This window comes from Eumetopias jubatus, unplaced genomic scaffold, assembly GCF_037043125.1.
Source record: "Eumetopias jubatus isolate StellerSeaLion01/CBP00866 unplaced genomic scaffold, mEumJub1_p1.0 scaffold_7, whole genome shotgun sequence".
NCBI lineage: Eukaryota > Metazoa > Chordata > Mammalia > Carnivora > Otariidae > Eumetopias > Eumetopias jubatus.
Genome location: NW_028274813.1, coordinates 24,592,626 through 24,614,592, shown reverse-complemented (window position 1 = coordinate 24,614,592; position 21,967 = coordinate 24,592,626). Strand labels below are relative to the sequence as shown.

At 39.0% G+C, this 21,967-nt stretch overlaps 1 protein-coding gene across 2 annotated transcripts in view; it reads right to left on the bottom strand.

The window, feature by feature from the left end:
• The window catches only part of SNW1 (SNW domain containing 1), a 32,845-nt gene extending 11,238 nt beyond the window's left edge, over window positions 1–21,607 (bottom strand). For both annotated transcript variants that reach the window (XM_028097854.2, XM_028097864.2), the window contains exons 1-7: window positions 21,536–21,607; window positions 16,475–16,628; window positions 12,377–12,538; window positions 3,613–3,708; window positions 3,374–3,480; window positions 2,281–2,385; window positions 532–601 (exon numbers count right to left, since the gene is read on the bottom strand). In XM_028097854.2, coding sequence (XP_027953655.1) covers window positions 532–601; window positions 2,281–2,385; window positions 3,374–3,480; window positions 3,613–3,708; window positions 12,377–12,538; window positions 16,475–16,628; window positions 21,536–21,549 — 708 coding nt within the window. In that variant the 5' untranslated portion in view covers window positions 21,550–21,607. The remainder of the gene's footprint in view (window positions 1–531; window positions 602–2,280; window positions 2,386–3,373; window positions 3,481–3,612; window positions 3,709–12,376; window positions 12,539–16,474; window positions 16,629–21,535) is intronic.
• Between the last annotated feature and the right edge of the window lie 360 nt (window positions 21,608–21,967).

The window sequence follows — 21,967 nt, the reverse complement described above, 5'->3', positions numbered from 1 at the left end:
CTTGGGATTCTCTTTTCCTCTCTCTCTGCCTCTGCCCCTCACCCCACTCATGCATTCACTCCCTAAAATAAGTAAATAAATCTTTAAAAAAATAAAGAATTGGTCTATTAAAAAAATAAAGTGACAAGACTTCTTTAAGATGAAAATCTGTTCTTTCAGTTGGATAATAAATCATACCTAAAAAATGCCACTCAGATTATCAGAGGCCTATTAATCCACCACTTCCTCTAACTATGATAATATCCTGCTTATCGAATAGCAGACCCTGCCTGTTCATTCCATTTAAAGTAGGGGTCAGGCTAATAACATGAAAACTAATAGCTAACATTTTACATACATTCTCATAAACACTCTGGAACTACACATTAGTCCTGAGTGGGTCCTTATTTGATCTTAAAAATCATATTACAAAAACAGTAAGCATGGCAAAATGTATCCATATAGGCATCTAGACTTTGTTCTATGGGAGGTTACTTATAAAATTAATAATCATGAGTACAAAAAAAGATGTTAGACTATAGCAAAGATTACCTTTCGGCTAGGAGAATGCATGACAGGTGCAGGAGGGGAAGGTGGTCCTCGGGGAATTTTCTTATTAATCCTAAAGGATAAATCAAAGCACAACCAGAGAGTGTTAGACATTTTTCCATTTTGGTTAATTATGTCTCAAGTTTCCCCTTCCCATTTATAAAGCTTCAAACATATACAAAATCTATTTAATAGAGTTTATAATGAATGTTCATCTATCATATATGTCACTCAGCTTCCACAACTGTTAAAACACAGCCAACCTTGTCATCATTACCCACCTCACCTCCACAATATCATTATCATTTCATAGGGTAATATACTTTTTTTTTTTTTAAAGTAGGCTCTACAACCAACATCAGGCTTGGATTCATGATCCTGAGATCAAGACTCACATGCTCTACCAACTGAGCCAGCCAGGTATCCCTACTTTTTTCTTTTATTTATTTATTTTTTAAGAGAGGGAGTGGGGAGAGGGAGAGAGAGAACCTCAAGCAGGCTCCACATTCTGCAAAGCCTGATGTGGGGCTTGATCTCACAATCCTGAGATCATGAGCTAAGCTAAGATCAAGAGTCAGATGCTTAACCGAATGAGTACGCAGGTGCCCCTGCTTTTATTTTTTTAGAGTGGGGGGAGGGGCAGAGGGAGAGAGAATCTCATGCAGGCTCCATGCCCAGTGTGGAGCCTGATGTGGGGCTCAATCCTGGGACCCTGAGATCATGACCTAAGCCAAAATCAAGAGTTCGATGCTTTACAGACTCAGCCACTCAGGTGCCCCATTTTTTTTTTTTAAACAGCTTTACTGAGGTACAATGGACATGCAATTAACTACATACACTTAAGTGTACTATTTAAGTCTGACACAAGTGTACACCCGTGAAACCTATCATCACAATCAAGACAGTGAACATACTCGTCACCTTCAAGTTTCTGTGCGTTCCTTGCCTACCCTTCTTGTCCCTCTCCTCTCCGCTCCTCCTCTCCTTCACCACAGGCATTGATCTACCTCCTGTAACTACAGGTTAGTTTTCATTTTCTAGAGTTTTATAGAATTGGAATCATACAGAATGTACTTGTTTTTGTCTGGTTTCTTTCACTCAACATAGTAATTTTGAGATTCATCCATGTTATTTCATGTGTTAAAAGTTTACTCTTTTTTATTAAATTAATTAAAACAATTATTTTAATATCAATAGTATTCCATGTATAAATGTCCCACAATTTATTTATCCTCTCACTCACTGATGGACATTTGGGACATTTTGCTCCTCTCGTATCTTTTTTAAGAATACTGTTTTATTGGGGCGCCTGGGTGGCTCAGTCGTTAAGCATCGCCTTAGGCTCAGGTTATGATCCCAGAGTTCTGGGATCGAGCCCCGCATCGGGCTCCCTGCTTGGCAAGAAGCCTGCTTCTCCCTCTCCCACTGCCCCTGCTTGTGTTCCCTCTCTCGCTGTGTCTCTGTCAAATAAATAAATAAAATCTTTAAAAAAAAAAAAAGAATACTGTTTTATTGGGGCGCCTGGGTGACTCAGATGGTTGAGCCTCTGCCTTCAGCTCAGGTCATGATCTCTAGGTCCTGGGATCGAACCCCATGTCAGGCTCGCAGCTCATCATGCTGTCTGCTTCTCCTTCTCCCTCTGCCTCTCCCCCTGCTTGTGCTCTGTCTCTCTCTCTCAAATGAATAAATAAAATCTTAAAAAAACAAAACAAAACAAAACGGTGTTTTATTCTCATGACGCTACCTACTTACTTGAACCTTGGAGGCTCCATTGGATCTTTCTGCATTTCCACCATCCGAATAACTCTCTGTTTAGCTCCAGAGTTGAAAGCCACTCCTTGTTGAGATGGTGTGTATCTGAAGAATGCAGATGAAACTAAAGGTATAACTAGTTCAAACTCAACAGGTATTTTTCTTCTGTTTCAATTCTAAGCTAGACTATACTGTCAATTCCTTTCATAAAGTATTAATAGAAAGTTGCAAAAATATTTAGGCAGAGCAGATAGCAATGGAAATAAGAGAACTAACAGCAATAATGAATTGTAAGCAAAATGTAAACTAGAGTCATATTAGTTTGCAAATAATCCATCCCTGGTCATTTTCCACCATGGAAGGCACGGTGTTCAATTTCACAGATAAGAGGTCTAGAAAATGGTACCTATTTTGTAAGTTTGCATTTGCAGAAGAAACACCCCATAATATTCTCAGCAGGCAGCTTAGAATTAGTAGTTCTTGACTAATCATAGGTTGTAAAACAGAGAAAAAATAATAGTAGCAGCTCTATAAGCTCTGATTTTTCCTGTAATACCTACATGTGAATCATCTCTCTACAAAAGGATTTAGTTGAATGAAATCCTTCAAAATCTGTAAGTATTATAAAGATGCCTATTATTATATAAATGGTATTAGTACACCACTAATATTCTGTTATTATACTATTATTACATGTTATATGCCTACTATTATACAGTAATTATGACATTATCAATATACTAATATTATTTATACCATTATATAAATATTATATAAATATATGTTATATAAAGCCTATTATATACAAATGGGAAACTATAATATTTGCAGTTTGGATCATATGCTATAAGTAACTATTAATTTCTAAAAACAAAAAATATATTTTGAAAATAGCCTAACAGCTAAATATCTTCTAAGTAGATATCTTTAAAAAATTCTGCTTTCAATAGTCTGCACGGAGTCAATAGGCTTCAGGTCATTATTCAAAAAATTACATTTTCAACTGTGACTAAGTAGGATAGTGAAAGAATACCAGGACCCCCAATCCCAATCAAGTCTGACATGAAACCAAGACTTCCAGGCAAGATCATACCGAATATATTGAGCAGGAGCCAGTTTATCAGCAGCTCGAACTGGCATGGCTGCAGCAACCTTCTGTGATACAGATTTTTCTAAGGCTACCCTTGTCTTTTCTGTTATCTGAAATAAGAAATACCATATTGAGTGGTTTGAAAGTTAATAAAGATGTACAAAGTCATCTAAAATACATATATATATATATATATATATATATATATATATATATATATATATCTTTCAATACCCTATTACCTCTTTAATGGCTTCTTCATCAGGTCTTTGTAGGTCTGGGTCATCTGCATTCATGACTTCCTTGGGAACCAGGTCAGTATACTTGCTATAAATGACCTAAAATTTTCAAACACAAGCAGGCTCAAGAAAAGCAGAGAATGAAAAGAAGCAACCTCATTAAATAATTTCAGAAGTCAGCACACTTATAAATTTAGGACACAGATTTTGTCTTTTAGATTTTAAAACCAAGGAAGCTTAAAATATATACACAAATTACTGCCCTGGCTATATAAGTTAATAATTTTCCTTTGACCTCATGCATTTACATTATTTGAGATCTTCTAATCAAGTCAGTATCCAAATAAATTGCGCCAACAAAATCTTATGCATCAGTGATCCCTATTTTTGAGGCTAAGACTTGAAATTAATGATGATATAAATTGTCTATAGCACCATTATCCTGGATTACAAGCTCATCAGAATTTAAGTCAGGTTACCAAATAATTTTCAAATTCACTGGGCCTGGAAAATTTCATTGACCTCACTCTACTTATAATGTTTGTCTTTTCCGGCATCAACTCTATTCACAGACTAAGAAAATGAACACGTGCCATGGTCAAAAAACCCAGAACACTTTCTTCTGTGGGGAAAAAAAAAAGGAAAAACAAAACATATTCTATATACACAACTTACTTTGTACTCATTATCCAAATTTAGGATGGCTGTAATTTCTACTGGGCTCACCATGTTTCTATGAAGCTGACACTGATGTGGTAGGCCCCCAACAGATAGAGTATTACTTACTTTTGTGTCCATCTATACTTTTTGAATACTTTCATAAAAACTTACATGGCACACTTTACAGAAAAAAAGGGGGTCCTGGAAAAAAAATTTTTTTTTAAAGATTTTATTTATTTGACAGAGAGAGCACAAGCAGAAGGAGAGAGAGGGAGAAGCAGGCTCCCTGCTGAGCAAGGAGCCCAATGTGGGACTTGATCCCAGGACCCTGGGATCATCACCCAGGCCAAAGGCAGCCGCTTAACCTACTGAGCCACCCAGGCGTCCCAGAGGTACTGGAAATTTAACAAACAGCATTCTAGATTTTGCTGCTTGAGTCAGGAATTTTTGATACACTAAAGAACAACTAATGAATACGAAAGAAAACCGAATTCCCAGGTACTTAAGACCTTCAAGAATTACTACTGTAAACCAAAGTCTTATATCAATAATTGCATTCTAACATGACATTCCTTAGAAATAGCTTAAAGGAGGGGTGCCTGGGTGGCTCAGTCAATTAAGCATCTTTTTTTTTTAAGACTTTATTTATTTATTTGACAGAGAGATATATATCGAGAGAGGGAACACAAGCAGGGGGAGTGGGAGAGGGAGAAGCAGGCTCCCCGCGGAGCAGGGAGCCCGATGTGGGACTCGATCCCAGGACCCCGGGATCATGACCTGAGCCAAAGGCAGACGATTAACGACCGAGCTACCCAGACACCCCAAGCATCCGACTCTTGATTTCGGTTCATTTCATGATCTCAGAGTGGTGAGATCAATCCCCACGTGGGGCTCTATGCTCAGTGTGGAGTCTGCTTGCCTCCCCTTCCGCTTCCACTCTCAATCTCTCTCATAAATAAACAAACAAACAAATAAAATCTTTACCAAAAAAATAGCTTAAAGGAAATGCAGGCTATTCTTAATTTCTTATTCCAAACAACAGAGCAAAAAATACTTCCTGGCTGGGCGCCTGGGTGGCAACTGCCTTCGGCTCAGGTCATGATCCCGGAGTCCTGGGATCAAGTCCCCCATCGGGCTCCCTGCTCAGCAGGGAGTCTGCTTCTCCCTCTGACCCTACCCCCTCCTGTGCTCCCTCTCTCACTCCTCTAATAAATAAAATAAAATCTTAAAAAAAAAATACTTCCTGGCCTATACAACCTGACCTGGCTTTGCCTACAGCTTTAATCTCCCCCTGTACCTCTCACTTCCTCATTCATTATGCTTCAATCACATTAGCTCTTCCTGTTTTTTTTTAAAGATTTTATTTATTTATTTGACAGAGAGACACAGCAAGAGAGGGAACACAAGCAGGGGGAGTGGGAGAGGGAGAAGCAGGAGTCCCGCAGAGCAGGGAGCCCGACACGGGGCTCGATCCCAGGACCCTGGGATCATGACCTGAGCTGAAGGCAGACGCTTAACCGACTGAGCCACCCAGGTGCCCCGCTCTTCCTGTTTTCTGAACACAACATGCTTTCCCCCCAGAATTCTGGGCCTTAAAAGTGTTGTTCCCAGTTCTTCATGTGAATTCTCAAGCTCTGAGTCTCAGTTCAAAGGTCATGAATGCATTGATGAGGCCTGTCCTGACTACCATGCTAAAGCAACCCTTCCCCACCCAATCACTGTCACAGCACTCTTTGAGTATTGTCTTCAAAGCATTGCTCACAGTATGCAATTATTTCCCATTTTACTTGTTTATCTATATCTCTATTAAAGTAATAAAAATAGCTAAAATTTATTAAGCACTTATTTTGTGCCACTATTCTTTTGCTTTATATGTATTAACTACCTGAACTTTTCTATCAACCCTGAGGTATGTACAATGATTATACCTATGTTACTGATAAGGAATCTCTCATTCATTAAAGTATCTCCAGGGCCTGTAACAATGCCTGGTCCACAGGAGGCATTCAAGTCAATATTTTTTGTACAAATGAATGAATATATGAATTTTAGAGATGCTCAATTCTATTCTAAAGGTGATGATATTGTAGGCCCTACAGAAGGTTCTCTATAATCTGTGGATTTCCCAGAAAAAAATATCTCATGGCTACAGAGAAATCTCTAGCTTGTTTTTCTCAGGAATGAAACAAAGGATCAGGAAAGAAAGTGTAGACAGTTTACCACAAAACATGACCACTGATATGTGAGCTGCTAGTGTCACCATCTTCTCAGTGTTCATTTGGAAGGGACCTAAAACTCACTCTGGGGACAAGAGTGAGGCTCAGTACATTAAGATCACACAGCTAGTAACTGACCTCAAAAGTCTTATTTCAAGATTGAAAAATCTATATCACATGAGTTTAAAATTACATAACAATACTCTAGAAAATAATATCGAGACTATGAAGAGTTAATTACTTTTACACAGCAATCATTACAGGAAGGGATTCTAAGTAAATGGCTCCCTGGTAGTCATATATGCTCAACATAAAGTCTCAATACTAATTTAGCATACAAGAGCCATTTGCTGCTTCTTATTCGGGTATTCCAAAGTTAATAACCCTTTAAGTGAACATCAATAAGATTCTAGCATCTCACAAAGCTGAGTGAAGGACGTCTGAAGAGCAAGATTCCTCCATGGTAATTAACTATAAAACCCCAAATTTTTATTGCTTGAGACCAAATGTGCTGAAGAAACTCAGTATATCCCAGGAGGCAAAGGGGCTAGGGAGGGTTATCTGAAAAAATACAATATACTCTAGAAGGTATGAGGAGCACAAATGAGCTGTGTGAACAATATAAAGCAATAACTCATCTGTGAAACTTTATTTTTATTACTGAAAACTGGCAAAGGACTGGACTGACCTGACAGGATAAATCTGTCAACATATTCACCATTTGGGGGGTAAAAAGGAAACACCATCTTTAGACTTAGCTTGTTTGTGAAATCATACGAACAAGGCAAAATACAATTTATCTTGGGGTCAGTTTAAAGCTGCTGAGAGTTATTTTTGCGGGGGGGAGGAAGGGGCTGAAGGTATTCTTTATCATGTATGTAACATTTCCCACAGAACTATTTCAGAAGGAAAAATGTAAACATCAAGGCTTTTTATTTCAAGATTTATCACAAAAGTCACAATTGGGGGAAAAAAGGGATTTAGTTCCATCAAAATTTAATTCAAGAAATGTTTTTCCCTACCAATTTTGTATTACCACAAGTCTTGTGTATACAGTATTTATTTTACATGTAGAGAGATCTATGGTCTTAGACTTGCTCTAGAATATTATCCCTTGCAATCTTGCCTTTTTTCATAATCTCTTATACCCACGCCTAGCATTTACCATTCTTGACCTTTCACTATTAATATTTCAGTGAGAACTCTCAGGTTTCTGAAGAAAACCAGATCCCTCTGATATAAATCAGAAATCTTTGCACTATAATGCAAATTCAATAATCCAATAAACTATTTTCATCCTATGCCAAAGACCTGAATATCAGCCTCCTGAATGATAATAAATTTTTAAAAGCCCCATTTTAAAGCCACATTTAGTAGCCAATTCCTACTTCTAAAACAGGAAAATCAGTGGTTTTAAAACAGGGCATTGCTGCCACCTCCAAGGCACTACAGGCATTTAATAGGTAGTGGCAATCATGTTAAACATTATACAGTGTTCAAGACAGTCCCAAACAATCAAGAAGTGTCCCCTCCTCCAACATGCATTTGCCAACATGTACTCAGTTAATGTTGAATTATTAAATGCATTCAAAAACTTCATGAAAAAAACTTTCAGACATTCTCTGGGTATCAGAGAAAATTTGTGGTTTCCAATCTTGAAATTTAATGCAAAATGGGCTAAAACAGTATGTCATTCAAAATTATCAACCTGCCAATACCAAACTACTGTCCTAAAGTGCTGCTTTTTCCTAACCAATGAGAGGAGAGGCAATACATACCAATAAAGAATAGTGATTATTCCAAAGAAGAAGAGATGTATCAAAAGAAAGGCAGTTAAAGCCCAGTGAAGGCCTCCACGGCACAGAGGACATTTACAGTATATGCCCTGCTGTATAGGGACCTATTTTTCCTTTTGCAGGAATCAACTATGCTTTCCTACTGGCTCAGGAGAAGTGGTTTTCTGTTATTCAATGAAAAGTGCTATCGCTTCTCCAATAATCACTGATGAATGTCTGTGTGCCAAAATCTCAAGCACTAAGTTAGGTGCGAAAGAGGAATCCTAAAGATACAATCTCTGTCCTCATAGAGCTTACAGTCAAATGACATAGGTAGTGGTGAAAGGTTAAGTACAGCAAAAGGTGATGACTGCTATGATAAACATAGGGAAGAGGAAGAAAGGAAACCCCATTTAGCCAAGGAAGCTTAGGAGGAGTACACTAAAACAGTGAAGAGCAAGCTGCAATTTGAAAGCAACAGAACTGAGTTGAAGAATAGGGGAAGGGCTTTCCCATGCACAGGAGGGCATGCCTGGGAAGTTCCCATGGTAAGACAGAACGTGCTGTATTAGGAGAGCCGCCAGTAGTTCCTCACAGCAGATCTTTACAGAAAATGCCTGAAAGCCTTTTCTTCTTTTTTTAAAAGATTTAAAAAAATGTTGAAGTCATCTCTACACCCAGTGTGGGAGCTCGAACTCACAACCCCAAGGTCAACAGTTGTGTTCGTTCCATCGACTGAGCCAGCTGGGCGCCATGAAAGTTTTTTCTTCTTTAACAACCATGCACAATGGTGATTATTTTGTACTGAAAATAAACAGAATGGCTAAAACTGGACTTTTTACTTTTGGACTTCAGTATTCTGGTCATGAGAGTTGAGGCTAGGCTAGAAAGGTAAGGAAGGGGTCATGTGTGCCATAAGGATCTTGGCTGGTTACCCTAGAGGCCACGGAAAGATTTTAAGCGTGGACACTTGTGTGTGTGTGTGTGTGTGTGTGTGTGTGTGTGTGTGTGTGTGTGTGTGTGTGTGTGTGTGTGTAGAGAGAGAGAGAGAGAGAGAGAAAGCTAAACAAATAAACAAGGATGAATCTGTTTTTCTAGGCAGGCAAAACAAATGCCAAGGAGATCGGTTCAGACTCTGCTGTGGTAAATAAAGCAAGAAATGATAAGGGCCTGAATTAAGTAGCAGAGAAGGGCATATACTTGAGAAGTGTTAAGAAGATAAATTATGGTGACTAAACAGATGGAGGGCCTAAGGGAAACACAAAGGAATGGAATGAGTGTTCAGCAAAGTCTTTTTAGAGAACACATAGCTTTATGTGTCACATTTGACATCTGAATATCCTTTGACCCAGTAAATCCACTAAGAATTTATTTTACACAAATATTCACGTGCAAAAAGGTATTTGTATATGGATCTTAAGTACTGCCTGAAAAGTAAAAAATTAGAAACCACCAATTTTTTTTTTTTTTAAGAAACAACCAATGCTTAAAAATAAAAATTCAGGCCTAAGTACACCATAGAATTATATATAGATCTTTTAAAAATAAAGCACACTAGGGCACTTGGGTGGCTCAGTCAGTTAAGCCTCTGACTCTTGGTTTTGGCTCAGGTCATGATCTCAGGGTCATGAGATTGAGCCCTGTGTTGGACTCCATGCTCAGTGCAGAGTCTGCTTGAGATTCTCTCTCTCCCTCTGCCCCTCCCCCTCCCTGTGCACGTACTCTCTCCTGAAAATAAATAAATCTTAAAAAAAAAAAAGCCAACCTATATATACTAATAAAAATCTTCAAAATATATTAAGTAAAAAAAGCAAGTCTATGAAAGTTATGAATATTAAAATCTTTCATGTAAAAAAAGATGTTTGTGTATAAAGTGGGAATATGTATACATCAATATCTAAATCCATAACAAAGATCTGGAAGGATGTATATCATTATAGTAACAGTACTTACCTCTGGGAAGTGAAGTGGGAGAAGTAGGCAGAACTGTATATACATACTTATGTACTGCTGATATCTTCTACAGTAAGAACTTATTATTAGTGTATTAAAAAAAAATCATTAAAATAAGGGGAAAAAAGAACTCCCAGACTTTTAGCATAGTCAATCAGAAGATATCACTGCCAGTCGCTGAGTTAGAGAATAGAGAAGGTAGATTAAGTGGAATATTATGCACTTAGGTTTGGGTTTGATGAGCAGTACTTTGGGAAAATCTAATAGCTTTGCCCTTGCAGACACTAAGACAGAAAGACCTAGAGCCCAGGAGAGAAAACTGGGCTGGAGACACAGATCCAACAGTCACCAAAGTAAGTGGCAATTTTAGCCAAGGGAATAAATTAGATTAGTCAAAGAGATGGTGTTGTGAGAAACAGTCTTAGAGACTTTTGCCAGAGTTTATCTCAGCAGACTGGCTGAGGTGAGGCTCTATTACAGTGAAATGAAGAATGAAAGAAAGTGAAGAAGTAGAGAGAACAGATAACAAGCAAAAAGCTTGAAGGCAAGTGAAGAAAACTAGGTGGAAATTTGGTGGTAGCTAGAGAGAGTCCTGAGGGTGGTCGGGGAAAAATTTTCTAACAAAAGATGAGATGAGAAAAGCAAGCATATTTAAGAGCTCACAGGAAGGAGCCAGGAGAGGAGGGGAGATGAAAGTCATGGTTAACAAGAAGAATAAAGAAAAAGTGAGGCTGTAAAGGAGAGGGTAAGGAATGAGATCCAGGATACACTACAGCATATCTGGCAAGATTAGGTTTAGATACAAGAGCTTTCTTATAGAGACAAAAGGAAAAGTCAAGACAGAAAGCCCCATGTAGGATAAAGAAAGCAGACAATTTTCTTCCACTAGTCTTTATATGCAAACAGATGTCACCTAGTCACCTGTTAAACTGAGAGGAGATGGAGAGGAGGAGGAGTTAGAGGTTGGAGGAACACCAAGGGAGCCCAGGTGAAACCCAAGACACAGATTTGCATGACAGTGTAACTGTTTTCCCTAAGAACTCAGGTCCCTTGATGCAGGAGCAGAGGATGGGTTGCCATTAGTGCTATTTTAGAGGGTAAAATGAAAATGTTTCCAGGACAGTGAGACAAAGGACAGGAACTGAAGGTTCTCAAGTTTATTTTTCCCAACATCTTCAATTCTAAAGATATCTTTACCTTTATGTGGAGCACTTATTTACAAGGGAAAAAACTAGGTCTTCTTAAAAACAGTTCCTTGACTCTGAGTATAGCTGCTCTGTGATGAGATTATTTTAAGTAAATTTTATTTTTGGTCTTTGGATTACTTTGTAAGCAGGGCCATCATAAATCTGGATAGCAAGTGCCAGTTTTATACTTAAGGGAGAAAAAAGTTTGTGTAATTCAAATGAACCATTAAAGTAATTAAATATCTATATGAGTACTTTGTAAGTACACGAGAAAGAATCAGAAGACTATACAAAAAACCTAATTTTTTTTTTTGTGGGATGCTAGAATTGTAGTTTTGAACAATTTTCTAGCATTTAAAAACTGTTAGTACTATAAAAGAGCTTAAAACAATTAGAATTTAACAATTTCAAATTGTTTTCAAAATGTTAAACAAATAGATGAAAACCTCAAGTATATATAAGTTTTCATCAATTTGGGAGACTTCAAAGGAAAAACTCATTGCTATTATGAAGTCCTAATATATTGTTCATATTGTTATGAAGTCCTATCTTCAGTTAGCTTAAGTATATTTCATTGCTACTCTTTTTAATTCTGAGAGAGCACGGGAGTGCACGAGCAAGGGAAGGGGCAGAAGGAGAGGGAGGGAGGGAGGGAGGGAGGGGGGGAGAGAGAGAGAGAGAGAGAGAGAGAGAGAGAGAGAGAGAGAGAGAGAGAGAGAGAGAGAGAGAAAGAATCCTCAAGCAGACTCCCCACTGAGCGTGGAGTCCAACACAGGGCTTGATCCCAGGACCGTGAGATCATGACCTGAGCCGAAATCAAGAGTTGGAGGCTTAACCGACTAAGCCACCCAGGTGCCCCTCATTGCTACTTTTAATAAAACTAAATGGCCAGATATGTATCATTTACAGACAATAAAAAACAAAAACAAACAAACAAAAAACCTCTTCAAAAGATATTTATCATTGAGAGGATTACCTTGTCTTTTGACTGTCCTTGCCGAGCAATTGCATCATATTTAATTTTTCCTTCAGCATCCACCTGAATGGCCAGTGCATTTGACATTTTTTTCTTTCGCCCCATATCCAGTGGATACTGGGCCACATGGATCTCTGGAAAAGCACCTCCATCTCCAAAATCCTATGTATTAAAAAGAAAAGAAATAAGAACATTTAATTGTAATTTCAGATTCAAGATACATTCATTCGTTCAACAATTATCGAGATGTTATGCTAGATGCTAGAGATATAGCAATAAAGAAAACAGAGGTCCCTGGTCTTGTACAGTGTACATCCTAGTGGGCAAAGATATAAAAAGCCTAATCTTTGGCTTGTGATAAATGCCTTGAAAATATAATGGGACTGCAAAGACAGGCTACTTTCAATAGGGCAGGGATGGCCTTTGTGAAGAAGTAACATGAGCTAAAGCCTGAATAATGAGAAATCAGGCATGGGAAGATCTGAGGGAAGCATTTTCTAGGCAGAGCAAATAGTGTGAAGGCCCTGCTGCAAGAATGAACTTGGAATGTTCCAGGAAACAAGTGGATGTGGGTCTAGGAAACAAGCCCCGATGTGGGGCTGGAGCCTGCTGAGGACAGAGGAGCAGACACACAGGTGATAAGCTTGCATGGGCAGACAAACACCAGATCATGAAAGGGCTTCTAAACCATGGCAACAAATCTAGATTTTTATATGTTTATATATATTAAGAAATTAAGGACAGTGTTTAGGACAAGGAAAAGATTTTTAGTTTTAGTATACATAATTTTCTTAGTGAGCTAAGATATAAGTGAGCTAAGATATAATATAAGCTGTAATAGTGCAGAAATGTAAAGAATTTTTTCTTAGAACCAGACTTTCATAACATATTTATTCATGTTCCACAAGAAGCAAATAAACAGAATAGGAAGGCCTCAGAAATGAGTTCACCATTTTTCTAATGGTGACTATGTACAATTATTTAGGAGAGGACTAAGACTTCTAAAGTAGAACAAGCTAAGTAAAGCCTGTTGATGAAGTTTAGCATTATAAAAAAAAGGTAGCTCATCAAATAAACAAAGGAATATTAAATATAATTTTTAAATAATTTTGTTAAATTTAGTAATATTTGCTTAGGACCTTATAATGTACAAAATATAACCCACACTCATTTAATTCTTGTATTTCTTCAACATCTCATATTTTCATATGGAAAAAATTCAAGTTTAGAAAAGTTAAGTGATTTTTTCTTTTTTTTTTTTAGGATTTTATTTATTTATTTGACAGAGAGAGACAGCTAGAGAGGGAACACAAGCAGTGGGAGAGGGAGAGAAAAGCAGGCTCCCGCTGAGCAGGGAGCCCAATGCGGGACTTGATCCCAGGACCCTGGGATCATGACCTGAGCTGAAGGCAGATGCTTAACGACTGAGCCACCCAGGCACCCAAGTTAAGTGATTTTCCCAAGATGTCGTGGCTAGCATATGCAGGATTTGAACTCAGATCTTTTGATTCCAAAAAACTTTGTATTTTCTATTGAATTAAAATTCCCTTCTTTTAGCTCAAAAAAGGGCAAGTCAGTACTACTAAAAAATGATAGGAAAAAGATATTTTTAAAAATTTTTATTTAAATTCTAGCTAGTTAACATACAGTGCAATATTAGTTTCAGGAGTAGAATTCAGTGATTCATCACTTACATACAACAAGATAGGAAAAAATATTAAAATCAATCATTTCGAGGAGGTTTGATGAAAAAACTTTACGAAAATAACAACTTTTTTTTAAGGTTTTATTTATTTATTTGACAGAGACAGAGAACCCCCAAGTGGGGGAGCCGCAGTTAGAGGGCCAGGGAGAAGCAGGCTCCCCGCTGAGCAAGGAGCCTAATGTGGGGCTCCATCCCAGGACCCTGGGATCATGACTTGAGCCGAAGGCAAAAGCTTAACCGACTGACCACCCAGGCACCCTGAAAATAACAACTTTTATAAGACCTCCTCCTTCAAGAAATATTCCATTAGATCTTGGACATGTGATTTCCTAGGTACAATATGTTGACTTGCTAAACAAAAATTTTGACATTTTTAAAAACAAACAGTAAAGCTAAGGGAGACATTTTCTTATAAATTAGGTAGAAAATTGTTAAAGCAATTTCCAAGAAAGGTGCTACCTGTACCCAGGCCATCAATCTGACACATGCCCAGATTTGCTGGGGTTCTTGAAATATAATAAGCCCTTCAGAACTGTGGATGTGGCACTATGTGGTCATTAAGCTTACCAGAAAATCATAGTTTTTACTTTGAAAACTAGAACAAAATGCTTTCTGCATAGAACGTTCACTCCCCTACAAAAGCATTCACAGTATTTCCAGATTAGCTGGCCATCTTGGTTTGATTTTCAAATAAACTGTTCTGTTCCACCAGGATATATGAAACCTTTAGTCAAGTAAGATTTTAAGAAGTTAAGAGTCCCTGAATGTCATAATGCTGAAATGGAAATATGGATGAGATTTCTGTTGTATGTAAAATGATGCCTGCCACCCCCTGCCTTATAATCTATTGAGAGGCAAACAAAGAATATCTAGCATCCCTCCAAAGAGACATACTACCCTTCTCTTAGATAATGCCAATCCCTACCTTTTTGCCCCAGATAAGTGGGCATTATAGCCTCCTTGATAATCTTCTATTTTGCACAAATTACACTATCAGTGAAAACAAAAGCAACAACAACAATCCCATAGTAATTTTAGTAAGACTGGCCTTCACACATTAGAATTAATAAGGTCTAGAGAAGAGCTGAGAAAAAAAACAAGGAAATTTTTTAGAAGATATGATCTAGTTGGGAGTTTGTCTTCTAGGCTCTATAGAGTGTTCTGGTAGGTAGGGGGAATCCTAAACATGGGAGAGACTGAGAATACAGATGGCATCTTTTTGGGTGCAAAGCAACAAATTTCAGTCCAATGAATACTTAGTTCACTAGGATCACCACTTGGAGGCATATAAAAAAAGGTAAGGGCATGAGCCCTTCACATTTGTAAGGTAAAAATCACAACCATAAAAGGACAAAATATAACAAAGTGATAAAACGAAATACCTGGGTACAAAAATGAATGGTATAAGAACAGAGTAGTAGGGCAGGGACATTCCTTGGGAAGTGGAGGAAGGAAATTTGCAGGAGTCAGAAGGAATATTGAGAGATGGAGAAGAAAAAGGCTTGATCAAAGAGGAAGTGGTCTTGGGGAAACAAAATAGTTAAGTCTCAAATATTTGCTTTTCTCCCTAGATGAAAAAGGTGGTCAAGCATGGGAAATCTGTCCTGGAATTAGGGAAAGGAATATGTATTGAACTGTAGTACAGGATACAGAGTAACTAGGAGGACAGGTACTGCCAAAGATGTTTGTTTTTTGGGAACAAGCTAGAGATATAAAAAGATCATTCCAGATTTCTTCTTTCGCCCTCACTGCCTCCAATTCTACCATCAAATTCTCTTAAACCTTCTAAAAAATTTACCTAATCCGTATATTAGACCTATATAAACATTCTCAAATTGAAGACAAGAAAACAGATGAAAGGAGGTCAGGATCTAACCAGGGTCACACAAACAGTAAGAAGCACAGGTATGATGCAAAAACACTTATTTTTATTTATTCTTTTAAACTACTTGCCAGTGCTCTTACCACTATACTTAACAGGAAGGAAATCAGAAAAAGAAATGCTGCTGGAGTTTTCCCTGGAGGAAGGCTGTCTCTGCAGGGTTATCGTGCATTCAGGGAGAAGGGAGGGAAAGGCACCCGAACATGAACTCATTCTTTCATTTTCTCCTCTTACTTTCCCATTATTTTCCATATGCAGTAATTGCTGATTTACAGAGGGTATGTTAGTTTCTTTTGTACATGTTTAATAGCTGGACATAAGAAGAGATATAAGCAGATATAATTCTCTTGTGATCACAAAGCAGTGATAATAAGCCAGAAGAAAAAGATCAGTGCCCTAAGGGGAGTACAAGTCTTACAAACACACAGCCAGGATTTCTAGCATATTGGTATTCATGTGCAGAGGTTCTAGGGTTTAAATTTATTTTACAAGGGTTAGCACAATTATTTACCTCTAATAACCGAGGTATCCAGCCTTTCCGGTACCCGTATGGGGGAGGTTCTCTTCGGGAGGAGACCAGTGAGGTCTGTCGTGATCTCTGGGATCTTGCCTTTTCTTCAGCCTCAAGCTGGTCCTGAGATAGCTGAGTAGGTGCAGGTAAAAAGCTATAAGCAAAGATAATAAAAGTCAGAATTTTAAAAAATTCTTACATTTGATCATTGCAATTTGGCCATCAGAGACTATTTTACTATATTACTTTGTCCCTTGAGCAGAAGGTCAAACATTTTGATGATTTACGGCAGTATTAAATATCAGTCATTTTATTTTGTCTGAAAAGAAATAAGTACTCAGAGACATACAATAAAAAACATTTGACTAGGATGCAGGCAAATATGCCCAGAATAAAAAATTGATAGTTCATATAATAGATAAACTATAAACTATTGAGTTTTTATGCTTTCTTGTAACAAGCAAGGAAGCACCCTCTATTACCCAGGGGCCAACTGTCTACTATATGGTCACCTTAATGTCTTTACTACTTTCAAACTCCTTATTTTTAATTGCTTTACTTTTATGCTTCTTACTTTTAACTATTTTAGTGTCAATACAAAAAAATAAGTACTAGTACTGAATGTAACAAAGAGGTGGATAAAAGAAAATACATGTTGCATATTTAAGTGTGTTTTCCCAAAGGTATCTAGTTTAGAATGCAATTTAAAAGTTAAGAGGTCAAAGATTCAAAGCAGAAATTCTAAAGATGTAGTCTGTTATTCTTTAATCAAAGCAGCCTTTCTACCAAGCAATTCTTAGCAACTTTGAAGTACGATAAATATTATTATAGAGATACCCCAAAGGACCATAAAAGGATCCCAATAAACAAATAATACATTTAATAGAAAAGTTAAGGTTTCTTTGTGATTCTTGGCTAGTAAGCATATTTGAGTAAACAATAGAACTTATTTATTCAAAATATTTATTGATCACTCGGGTGTAGGTACTGTGCTAGGTACGCAAGACTATAAACAGAAAGACAGGTTACACTTTTGCAGAGGCGAGACAATCCCTCATACAAATCCATAATTACAAATTCTGTTAAATGATGAAGGAAAAGTAAAGAGTGCTATGACAACATACTTAAGAGGGATCTAATCTGGTCTAGAGAGTCGGGTACTGTGATGGTTAAGGGCCCAGAGTTCAAATCCTACCTATGCCAGGTAGTAACCCAGGTAAGTTACCTACCTCTCTGAACCTCTGTCTTCTCATCTGTAGAGACAGATCGAAAGAATACCTACCTCACAGAGTTGCTCTAAGTACTAAATGAGAAAATCTATGAACCCCCAGCACAGTGTCTAAACACAGTATTTAGACTTGATTATTCGGAGCTTCCCCCAATTTGGGTTAGTTGCCCCCATCCATGCTCCTACAAGACTCCCTATGTACTACTACTATAACATCTATCTTACTGTATCAGAATCATCTACTCATTTACCTTTCTTTTTCTCACTAGACTAAGCAACTTGCAGGAATCATGCCTTCTGCTTCTTTTATCCCTAACTCTCCAGGCATTGTCTAGCTCACAGCAAGGGCTACTTAAATGTTTGCAGGAGAGCTAAATTCACTCTGCCCTTTGCAATAACAATCTTTATGTCACTACAATGTTATATGCCTTCAGCCATCTCAAGATCTTCACATTTGCTATTCCATCTGCCATAAAATATTCTATTTCAGAACATTCTTTTCCTATAGTGCTTTTATAGAAAACTCTTCCCCAGTTCATTCATTCATTCATTCATATTTAAAGATTTTAATAAGTAATCTCTACACCCAACATGGGGCTTGAACTTACAACCCCAAGATCAACAGTCCCATGCTCTACTGACTGAACCAGCCAGGTGCCCTCATCCTAGGTCTTTTAGTCTTTCCTTCTTAGCATTCATGTCTCTTCTCAATTATACCTCCCCACAGCTGTTTTCTGACCACCTCATCCAAAACGGCAGCCCCACATTTTGAGTCACTCTGTCCTTTTTTCTTTATTTTATTCCTAGTAATTATTACCTGAAATCGCATTTTTTTTAAAGATTTTATTTATTTATTTGACAGAAAGAGAGAGCAAGAGAGCACAAGCAGGGGGAGCGGCAGGCAGAGGGAGAAGCAGGCTCCTCGCTGCACAAGAAGCCTGATGTGGGACTCTACCCCAGGACCCTGGGATCATGACCTGAACAGAAGGCAGACTTTTTTTTTTTTTAAAGATTTTATTCATTCATTCATGAGAGACAGAGACAGAGAGAGAGAGGCAGAGGGAGAAGCAGGCTCCCAAGGAGCAGGGAGCCCGATGCGGGACTTGATCCCAGGACTCTGGGATCACGACCTGAGCCGAAGGCAGACGCTTAACCATCTGAGCCACCCAGGCACCCCAGAAGGCAGACTCTTAACCGACTGAGCCACCCAAGTGCCCTGAAACTGCATTACTGATTTGTTTACACACACACACACACACACACACACACACACACACACGCATATGGTCTGTCTCTCCTAGAATATAAGCTCTTTGAAAATAAAGGAGTTTGCCAGACTGATTTAATACTGTAAAACCAGCACTAGAATAGTGTCTGGCACATGGTAGATCTTTGACAAATACTAACTGAATGATGAATGAATGGATGGATGAATGGAGTCAAAAGTTTTGGGCTTCTACCATAGTTATATTCAGCACACCATGTATATCTAATACACAGGAGGGATACAAAGATGGTTACAAAGAAGCCAAAACATTTACTTATTTTCTCTTTTCTTTACCACCTGCTGGAAGAATGGTTACCAATATGATCAAAAGGCAGGCAGCCTGACAAAGCAAAGAGTTTAGATAATTCAGTAAACAGGTAACTTGGCCTGGATTAGGGTCTGAACATACTCTAGTCTTCCAGAGGGTCTTAATTGTGCTGCTTCTTGTAAAAGATGACATTCCCATAAAGAGGCACACTCCTGTGGTGGCAGGGTAGGGGGAAGGAGTACATAGTGGGCTGTAGGTTGTAAATGCAAGCGGAAGTCTACCTCAGTGGTTCTCAACTGGGGGGCAAAGTAACTACAATGTAGGTATTTGACAAGGTCTGGAGACATTATGATCCTCAAGACTTGGGGGTAGGGAATGGAGAGGGGGCGGGGGAGGGGTGCCACTGGCATCTAATGGATAGAGGCCAAAGATGCTGCTAAATATCTTACTATACATAGGACAGCCGCATACCAGAATGAATTATCCAGTCCAATACATCAACAGTGCCACTGTTGTGACATCTTAGTCTACTCTTTCCCCTTCACCAAATAAAGCATATTAAATGCAAGTGATATTATTAGATACATAACCCCAAATACACTTGAATTTAGAGAACTAAATCAGTATGACTTTAAATCTTTAGTTTAGTAACAATAATTGGTGACACCAATACTGTAACACATCAGTATGTCAAGTCCCTGCTGTTAAGTAATCCTTGATAGATCTTGGAGATAAATAACATTTCACCTAGAATCAAATAGAACTCAATGAAATCAGAAAACTAGGTAGTCCTCAAGGCTAGCCATTTAAAGACTGCACTCTGCCACTGCAATTTTAAGCACACAATACCCACAACATCTCTGTTATTTTTCCCGTGTCCTTTTCAAATTCCACCTTTTCCACAATACCTTTCTTCATAACTCTGGTAATCTTTGCACTCAAAGGTTTGCTGCTTGTAACATTTACTAAAGAAAACTCCCTAGTCCATTCAATTTATTTAATCTAATTCTTTTGCACTTAAGGTTAGTATTACACAAGTGAGCATTCTGTGTTATTCTTTTTCATATCTGTATGCCTTGTACCCCATCTTCCCTGCAAAGACTGTTAGATTTTTTTTTGTATACACACAAACCCTAGGATAGAGCAAGGCACCCAAAATTAATTCCCCCAAGAATTTCTTTTTTTTTTTTAAAGATTTATTTATTTATTTGAGAGAACGAGAATGAGAGAGAGAGAGAGAGTACATGAGAGGGGGTAAGGTTAGAGGGAGAAGCAGGCTCCTCGCTGAGCAGGCAGCCCGATGCGGGACTCGATCCCGGGACTCCAGGATCATGACCTGAGCTGAAGGCAGTAGCTTAACCAACTGAGCCACCCAGGCGCCCTCCCCCAAGAATTTTCTGATTAAAACATTTTGTGGGATTAACTGTCATCAGCCAGGAAAAATAAGTGTGAGGAGAATCAAGTGTGTTTAGGGAGCGCAAGCTTATGTCCTAAAACGATTACTTTACAACCATCTTTGACAACTCAACTTTTCCTGCTTCATTCGCAGGGAAAGTTTTTCTACTTAGATGTGGCAACAAGGTCGCGGACTAGTAGGAGTTATGTAACTCCTCGGAATCTCCCAGTTAAGCACCTTTTTCTCAAAGGCGGGGACCACTTTACATGCGGTTACCAAGGCAACTGGGAACAGCAAAAATCTGAAGTGGTTCTATCTAATTCTAAGGTCCAAAGTTAAAAGTGCGGAGCAGCGGCGCATTATTAGTAGACAGTGGCCACCACCAGTGGCTAATTTAAAAAAATCTCTGTTCAGTGCCGGTCCCCCCTTTTTTTTCAGGAATCCTTGTTTCGGGGCACAGGCAAGACTTCGGCAGACACACGGCGGTAAGCCGGGCAGTCGGCTCCCGCCGCTTCACTTCGTTCAAATAAGCCACTGCCCTCCACACCCCCGCCGTGTCCGCCCGAGCTGTGGACCAGACGGAGCGCTCTCCACAACCCCAAGATGCTCAAGCGAAAAACACGTGCGACTCCTTGGCATCTGAGGCCGGAGAACTATTCGCCACGCCGAGGTTTTCGACCCTAGTGAGGGGACGAACTCAACCCGGGAAACTGCTCAGGAAAGACCCCAGCTTCAGTGAGGCCTAGTCGCCCCGGAAGCCGGGAGCAGGGCCTAGTCGTAGTCGCGGCCCACGTCGCTCTTTGTCCCGAGCCAGGTCAGCGCCCGGAGACAGTGGGCAGAGAAATGAAAAAGGTAGGTACTCCCAGACCCTTCCGTATCGAGGACCCCCATCAACAACCCACCTGGTGAGCGCCATCTTCTTCCGCTTCTTCCAGCGCGAGCGACAGCACCGCGGGGCGGGTCTTTCCCCTTGATGAGGAGGGGAAAGGAAGGAGCCCGCGATGCGCAGGCGCCTCAGCCGAAAGGCCTTCTGGGATTTGTAGTTCTTTGAACAAGAGTACAGTTCGGTTCTGTCCTAACCAGACTGAGCGGTTATGAGATAAGGGCTTCAGTTAAGAAAGGCAGATGCATCCCTTGTACAGTGTGACAGAATAGGGCGTTCCCTAGGCAAAATAACGAAGGTGAGATGCCTTTTAAGCTGCTTATTGTATTCCCTGCTCAGTCTCATTCTCCTTGTAGGGATCCCCAATGCAAGAGTATCCCAGGAACGGCAACGTTAAATAAAAGGGTGAAAGGGTTTTAAAACAATAGGAAATCGTGAGACTGTCGAATTG